The sequence below is a fragment of the Apis dorsata genome, unplaced genomic scaffold (genome assembly GCF_000469605.1).
Source record: "Apis dorsata unplaced genomic scaffold, Apis dorsata 1.3 scaffold_44, whole genome shotgun sequence".
NCBI lineage: Eukaryota > Metazoa > Arthropoda > Insecta > Hymenoptera > Apidae > Apis > Apis dorsata.
The window spans coordinates 1,925,930-1,934,451 of NW_006263346.1; the positions used below are offsets into that span (position 1 = coordinate 1,925,930).

General features: G+C 31.5%; 1 protein-coding gene across 18 annotated transcripts in view; it reads right to left on the reverse strand.

The window, feature by feature from the left end:
• LOC102676760 (protein unc-13 homolog B) overlaps window positions 1–8,522 on the reverse strand; it is a 352,205-nt gene that overhangs the window by 61,129 nt on the left and 282,554 nt on the right. For all 18 annotated transcript variants that reach the window (XM_031514136.1, XM_031514142.1, XM_006608811.2 and 15 more), the window contains 2 exons: window positions 8,276–8,319; window positions 4,507–4,597 (listed from right to left, as the gene is read on the reverse strand). In XM_031514136.1, the coding sequence (XP_031369996.1) occupies window positions 4,507–4,597; window positions 8,276–8,319 (135 nt within the window). The remainder of the gene's footprint in view (window positions 1–4,506; window positions 4,598–8,275; window positions 8,320–8,522) is intronic.

Below are 8,522 nucleotides of genomic sequence, written 5' to 3' on the forward strand. Positions count from 1 at the left end.
TTTATTTGTAATATCGAAAAAGAATTTTAATTCGAAAAATAATATTTATTTATTTAAAGGAGTCGTTCAAAAAAATATTCGAGGCGGAAAAATCGATTTTAAACAAGAACAAAGAATTCCGTAATTTCTTTTGCACAATTCTATCATTGAAAAATATGTAGAACATCTTTGATTCTCGAAACTATTTATTGCTATCAGCGATATCTTTTTTTGTTGGAAAAATCCATTTAAATTGCGTGCCTCTGAATTTGCTCGGCTATTTGTTTATTTATATTTCTGCGAATCGAATTGAATCAGATCGTATACACAAGTTGATACACAATTAGAAGAGAAATAATATACTCTCGTACGAAGTACGTGAGTTGTAAATATAAAATTCTATTTCTTCAAGAGATCGATTCAACGAGATTAATGTTTGAAAGTAAGAAACTATTCTGTTATAACTGTTCGTAGTTATAACAAAACATGATAATATAGTCTTTTAGAAATTGAATTTTCGTTATATTTTATTCAAACAACTATAGATATAACAAAATATATATATACATATTTTATAAATTATTGAATTTCTTTTTTACACGTATAAGATAAAATCTCAAGAATATGTTAAACTTTACAGTCTCATCACGCTTCTTCAATTTGAACAAATATACTAACAAGCGTATCAAAATTTAAAGAAATATTGATTTATCATGATATAACCTATATCATTATACCTACCATCTTCATTCTTCCATATATGATTGATCCATACAAATATTTATACATTATAAATTCTTCAAAGAAAAAGAACAAATTATTCGTTCTAACTAATATTTGTATCATAGAATCATGCCTTAAAATTCATAATTTCCATTCAATTTTCTCAAATCCTGCCAGAATTTTCCCTCGATCCATTATTGAACGTTGGATAAGGCAAGGAAGGTGGCGGTTTTGAATCACGAAACACGCGATACACGAGTGTTTGCAGCCGTTTTCGTAGTTTTCTCGCATGCGGGCGCCATTTTGTGCCCGCTAGACGCGTCACGTGACGGCTAGACCGTGAAATGGCGGCGCAATTGTGAACAGAGACCCAGATCCCAATAACGAAATCGGATGGATCGGATGGAAAAGAATCGCTTATGGCGCGAATTCGTGTCAGACATGCTTTTCACGAACACGATTCCCTTTAATGGAGTCCATGATTTACAGAGAAGCTGTACGAATCACAACAACGATGGTGATCTGGCAAATGTTACTCTGCATGGTGGATTTATCACGCTATAAAAGCAACCAGGAAATTTATTGGTAACGCCAATATGGAGGTTTAACTTTCGAAATATCGGTTACGATTGAGAAATTATGGGTAAAAATAGATGAGACGACGGAAGATCTTCGCTGGATATGTTTCTTGGCAGTTTTAAATGGCGGCCATTTATCTTCTTGTAAATTACGAATTGGAGTGTTTTAGTTGTATAAATTCAACTGAATCGTTCTAATACATTCTTAAATTAATTTTAATACTCGATTTTTAATTCTATTTGTTGAAATTCTTTTGACGTACAGAAATATTAAATTTGATTTGCAGATTTCGTGTTTAGATACGAAGAATAAAGTAAGATTCTTTTAAGTTTTTTATCTTAAAGAGGATCTTCTAACGTAACCTTTGACTTTTAACGCTATATTAACGAATTCAAAGTGAAATAACTTTCAAATAATTTTTAATTCCCAATAAATTGGATAAATCCTTAATAATTTTTAACTTGAAAATATACTTCTTCAAAATCAACGACCCATAAATCGCGAGAATTTTAAAAAAGAAATGTAATTTCTTTGATATAAAATTAATTGAAATAGATCCAGAGAAATTATTCGTGAATGAAATCGTATCCTATTCCCCATGAGCAACAGGTACGAGAAACGAATCCTTAAATGTATGAATGTTGCGTCACCATTTCACAGCAAATCCCGACAGCAAGGATGACAAAAACATTATTCGTTTTATATATATATATCTTCGATAGAAAGTTTGATAACGTCGAACGAGCATACTCTGTAAAGCACTAGTAACTGGAATATACAAATAGCCCGGGTTGTTCACAGACGATTTTCAATAAATCTTCTTTATCTCGAATTAATCCCCCTCCTCCCCTCCAAAAACGTTTCTCCTCCTCCCCTTTCCACTTTTACTTTTTACTCAACTTCAACCCTTCGAGAAACCCTTGAAAGTTCGTTCGAGGATCGAAACGAACTCGTCACGCCTCGTTTAAGAAATGGCGGTCGATTTATCGGCGAAATGTCGTCTATGAACAGCCCCTCTGGAAAAATCTTGGGTTATCGAGAAATGACGTAACACCGAAACGCAGTACACGCAATCAGGTTGCACGACGAGGAGGGATCGGTTTTCGATGTATTCGTGTCGCCCTCGAAAGAGAGAGAGAGAGAGAGAGGAAGGACGATTTTTTCTTTTTCTTTTTTCTTTTTTCTTCTTTTTTATTATTGTTGTATATATTCTTCTCGAGAGTTACAACACACTACTATCGATCGCTATCGTTTTTTTTTCTTTTTTTAAAGAGCAAACGTCTCTCGAAGGCGGCACGAACGGCGTATAACAGATATCGATCTCGCGACAGAAACAGCCTCACGTTGTTCGACGTCGTCGTCATCGTCGTCATCGTTTTGCGGGAATGGAAGCACGAAAGAGATGGAATCGATAAGTATCAATGTGCGAGGTGTAAGATGGAATTATTTATGGAGGAAAAAAGAGGAAGGAAGGGAAAGAAAGGCTCGTGAGGGTATTTTGTGTTATTCAATTTTGGAAGAGCAAGGTTCGAATTGAGAAAGAAAAAAAATTCGTGTTCACATGAAGCACTGTGAGTTTTAGGAGGGGCAACATATTTGGACGATTAGGTAATTGAATTGGTCACAAGAAGTTTTCAATTACGTGTTGATCGTGGTCGTCGAGTTACTTCGAGTTGTGAAATAACGTGTCGATTGAATAATCTTAATGTGTATCGTTATAAAAACTTTGTTTATATCGTATTTTATGAATTTTAATTGTAATTTGTTATTTTTCTATTGTAAAAAAATTTAATCATTATAAACTTTAAGAATGAAAAATATCAAAAGACGAAATTTGTTTATCCTTACAGTGATAAAAATGCAATTATGAAATTAATGGATGATGAAACGATAGCGAATAAAAGAAATGATTTTTAATTAGAATACAATATTTGTAATCTTTTATTGGACTGAACAAATTGCAAATATTGTTGATTTCCTACCAACTTTTTTACGTTGAAACAAGCTTAGAGAATTTAATTGCTGGAAAATAGTCGGACAAAGAAACGATTCTAGATTAAAACCACAGCAAAGATTGAAGGTAAAATAATTGCTATCAAAAGAATAAGCAGACACAGCAAAAAGTTAATTAATTTCCATCGTGGAATCAAGAAAGAATGTTCTCTGAATACGTAAAAATACACAATCGATGTACAGAAACGATTTACATGAAAATTTACAATTTTTGTAATAGTTATCGTAATTATTAACGATCCATCATTATTTTTCATTCAAATTGTACACAGTTACATGGAAAATTGTTAAAAATTCGAATTATTTTATATTTAATTATTCACATATGTTTAAAAGAATATTTAATGAAATTAAATATTTAGTCAACAGATGATGTTGATCCAATGTCATCAATGCGAATTGAAATGCGAGCGTGGAAAGTGACACAGATTCCGATTTCACTTTCGCAAGTTTGCGATGAAATGAGCGAGTTTTTAATGGAGAAACTTTTTCCACAATTTTTCGTGACACCGATTTCCATTTCGAATCAAAATTTCTTGCATCCTTCTATCAAAATTTCCAAATTCCAACTGTGCTCGACACATAATAAGATTCTACATATCCAAAAAACACCGATTTATTAATCATTGTACTATACATTAATTCTAAAACTTCTATAAATTCCATAAATTTAATACGACTTTTATTTTTTACAAACAAAGAATAAATTCTAATCACGATAATTCAATTATCATTCGAGAAAGTTCAAAATCCTATCGATTCAACGATTCCATACTCTACTTTCCATAAATTGAGAGTATTAATTCAACCCAACCACCGATTATTCGATTATCAAAAGTTAATTCATACGATTTTCAATCTCTCGAAACGAAATATTAAAATAATTGCAATTGTAAATTCGATGTATCTCGGGATTATATGTATCTGCCGCAATTATTCTCAATCGACACGTCACGAATAACAAGAGAATAAAATAACGAGAAATCATTCGATATGACCACGATCAAGGGCGAATATCGACTCGAGACGACGACGTCGACGGGGACGATGAACGAGTGGCCGAAATAATGGTCACCGTCGCCATCGTTTGTTGTTCATTTCCACGAATATGGACGGCCAGGACAACGCGTGCCCGTGTCCCGTATACGTGTTATACATATCCATATATGCATGAGGAACGTTGGCCAGGTTAATGGAGAATTGATTACGTACCAGCTCGGAGACCAATGGCACCGATTTTCGGCGCGGCCGAATGTCCGGCATACTGTCGATGTTGCTGTAGAAAGGATTATCCCCCGGATGCCTGGAAGAAAAAAATTCATTGGAAATTTTACATTACGTAATCATGATTGAAATTTTCTTTCGAGACAATTTTCTTTTCAACGATTGTGTAAAAATGAAATCGATGATCGAGATTGGATTTGATCAATATATCGGAAATATTGATAGTAGAATTTTGATAAAATTTTGTAAATAATGAAATTATTAATTCAAAGTTAACGATTATACTGTTAGAATTGAAATTTAGTTACACTGAATTTTGATTGACGTTTTGATTTTTATTGAGACACGTTATATTTTTACATATACAAAAAGAGATCGTGTCATAAAATGTTTACGTGAAAATATAAATATTTATTTAAATACGTATATATTTATTTAAATAATATAAATATATTTATTTAAATATATTTATTTAAATAATAATAATAATTCATTATTCAAACAGGATTTAAAAAGCAGGAATAAAAAATTTTTGTTGAAATATCGATGAATGGTAATGTTCTTCTGTTTTAAAAATATTTTTAAAAGATTGTTAAAGCTATTCAAACCTCTTCACGATTTTATAACGATTAATACACGATAGGAACGATTGCGTGACAATAAATATATCTGATCGTAATAAATCTTTGCCGAGTTAGGTGGACGAATCAGATTAGGGGGTAATCGAACTTTTCGATTAAATGGAGAATTTCGTCACTGAAGAAGACGAGCCACTTAACCGATCAGAACTTTTAAGGAACCCTTAACTCGCCTCCTACTTATCCGATCCTCTTTTCTCATTATCATCAAAGAAGGCTTCTCGAGGCTTTTATCGAAGTTGAAACGAATTCCGGAAATTAATGGAATAATTCTTTCAAAATAATATAAGAAGAAATTGATATCGAGCAAGAAATTATCAATTAATAATTAAGAATATCAAAGGATTATATAAATAGAGGATTATAAGATCGATTATGACTTATGTAACTTGAGAATCTTTTTAATTGTTAAAATTTTATAAATTAATTAAGCCATTACTTTCACATGTAAAGAATAGATCCTTGATTTTTTAAACGGCTTCTAAACTCTCTATTACAAACTCTTCAATTATAATATTATAATTAAAAGAGTGTTATAGATTGAAAAGATTTTTCCATCTGATTACAAACACGAAAACTAGTATTTTGATAGCAATTAAGATCGTTTCATTTAAACCATGACCTAAATTCACAAGTTCCTACTTAATTATATCGATTTCGTTGGGAAATTTATCATTCAATCAAATTAAATGGCTTCGTTAAGCAATGTAATCTGTCACTTTGAAACCGTTTCTCTTATTATCGTCTCTCTTTTTCCTTCACTTTTTTATTCAGAAAAACACGCAAGTACCTTTATGTCAAGTATATTCAAATTTTTTCAAATTTCTCAAGATAATTATTGCAACAAAGAATTCTTTAAAATATTAAAATGTTAAAATCACTTTTGTGTGTATTTAATTTCATACAATAAGTTCATAAAGGAATAAGCAATATATTGTAAATATATTATTTAATAAAATCTCGATACAATCAAGTAATTGATAAGATTCATAATATTGAAAATTTTTTTAAATAACAATTATCAAATGATTTCTTTTTAATAACAGTTTAAAAAATTTTTTAAATTGAATGATCATTATAACAATACTTGTTTTATTTCAAGTACAACACTCGCAAATTTTGCATAATTTAATTTTTATTTTTCCAAAACTTAAGAATTACAATTGTTGCAATCACCATTGATTTTTCCACGATTTTTTAATCAATGTAACGATCAAGGTTCGTTAATTTTTTTTTTTCCTTTTTTGAAAGATCGAAGAAGGGTAATCCCCATTGAAATCCAACGAAAACGACTTGGAGCAATTTAATTATCGAGCAATAAATTTCCTATATACGTTGAAGATCGATCGCTATTATACCAGTTTAATCAGCAATTCCACGTGCTCGTAACGCGATCGACTAAACATTGAACAAAGAGACGGTCGACTTTTACGACAAAAGTATCAATACAAATGGGGGGCCTTGGCTCTCAATCCGATATATAAAGAAAGAAACAACCCGATGCAGAAAGAATCGATTCATTACTTCGCGATTAATTTTTTTAGAATCAAATCAGAGAACTGATAGCAACGAAATAAAACGAATAAATAATTCTATGGATAACGATATATGACCTATCAAATTTTAAAATTTGATTCGAATCAATTCAAAAGGATTAATCGTGTCGGTGAAAGTAAATAAATTTTCTCAAGATATTTATGAAAATATCGGTTGAAAATATTTTAAAATAATTGATCTTAAAAGTCTCGAGAAGAGAAGAGCAATAGATAAATTTTGTGGTTTCTTTTGGATATCTTGGCGAAAGAAATCGAAGAAAGAAATTGTCTTTGAACTGAGATTATCGATTACGCCGGAAGTCAGAGGTCGGAATTGCAACGATTAAGTGGCACTTTCAGCGTTGACCCCCTTTAAGAGGCTTGTCACTCGATGAACATCTTGGTTTTTATGTCAACCGGTGTCTGGATCAAGAGCTAAGCTTTGTTGTATCAAATGGATAAAGAAAAGGATATCGTTCTTGGTGAATGAAATAGTCGATGGAACGATTTGTTTCTGTAATTGGAACTAAAATATTTATTGGGCTTGGAAATATTAATTCGTAATGAATACGATAATGAGAGTGGATTATTATTATTAAAAATTTAATTCTAATGGAACGAAAAATAATTTTTTAATAATATAAATATAATCATATGATTTAAGATGGTATTTTTTATATTTTTATACTATTATAAGTAAAAAGTATAAATGGAATAAATCAAATCAATTACGTTTCATTTTATCTAACTAAAAAGAAAAGACAATCTGACAGAACCCTGTCAATTTTCCTATCATTGGAAAACCGAAGAGAATTTTTATAGAAACGTATCGACAGGATTTTTATAATATCTTTTCTCCGATTTCTTTCTCGACCAAATGAGAAATGAAAGTCGTGGAATTTTATCCTAGAGAATTTCGACCAATATCTCTGGCGACGAATTGTCTTCAAATTCTTTCTATCGAATCTACCCTTATGACTTACGTTCACGAAAAAGGGATAGAAGAGAATTTCGAAATCTTCTCAGGACGACGGGACCCCGTACGAATGCGAACTATGAATGCAGGATTCATAGTTATTCCCTATAAAAATTTCTTCCCTCTACTATTCCTTCGTTTTTATATTCCTCAGTTTTCCCATAAATCATTTTACTTGAATTCCTCGAAAGTTTTTCCAATGATTTACCTCTACGTTGAAAATGTAATTTTCAAAGTTCCAAAGTGAAAGTTCTTTTCGAAAAATTGCATAATTTCCGATATAATCTCGCGCGTTCACGTTTTCATACATAATTTTTATCTGCTATATATTCTATATGATAAAAATAAAAATGCAAAAATAATTTGGATCATCTATTTTTCTAATCTAATCAAATACTAAATTAAAATTCAACTTTCGTTACGACACAAGAAGAAGACTATTGCTATGTCTTTTCATTGATAAAAATAATATTCCAATCATCAAGGTCGCATACACACAGAAGAAATGTATTTTAGAAAATATTTGCAGAGAAGAGAAAAAGGGGTAAAAGTAGCACGAACACGTGGTGGTAATTACACACCACGTTGATCGATAATCTCGTACTCACCCGTTGCCCCGTCCACCGGATTCGCCTCCAGTTCCGCTCCCGTTCTAACAAACAAAAAAACAAGTTTATTAAGAAACAAGCCTAGTAACAGTTCGAAAAAACCAAGGGGAGGACGCGCGTTCGCGCGAACGACGGCGCAGGCGTACGAAAAAATATTGTACACAGTCTTTGGAAACGCGTGGCCATCGAAGAACAGAGAAAGAGAACCTTTTCAAGAAGAGAAAAAAAAGGAAAAAAAAAAAAAAAA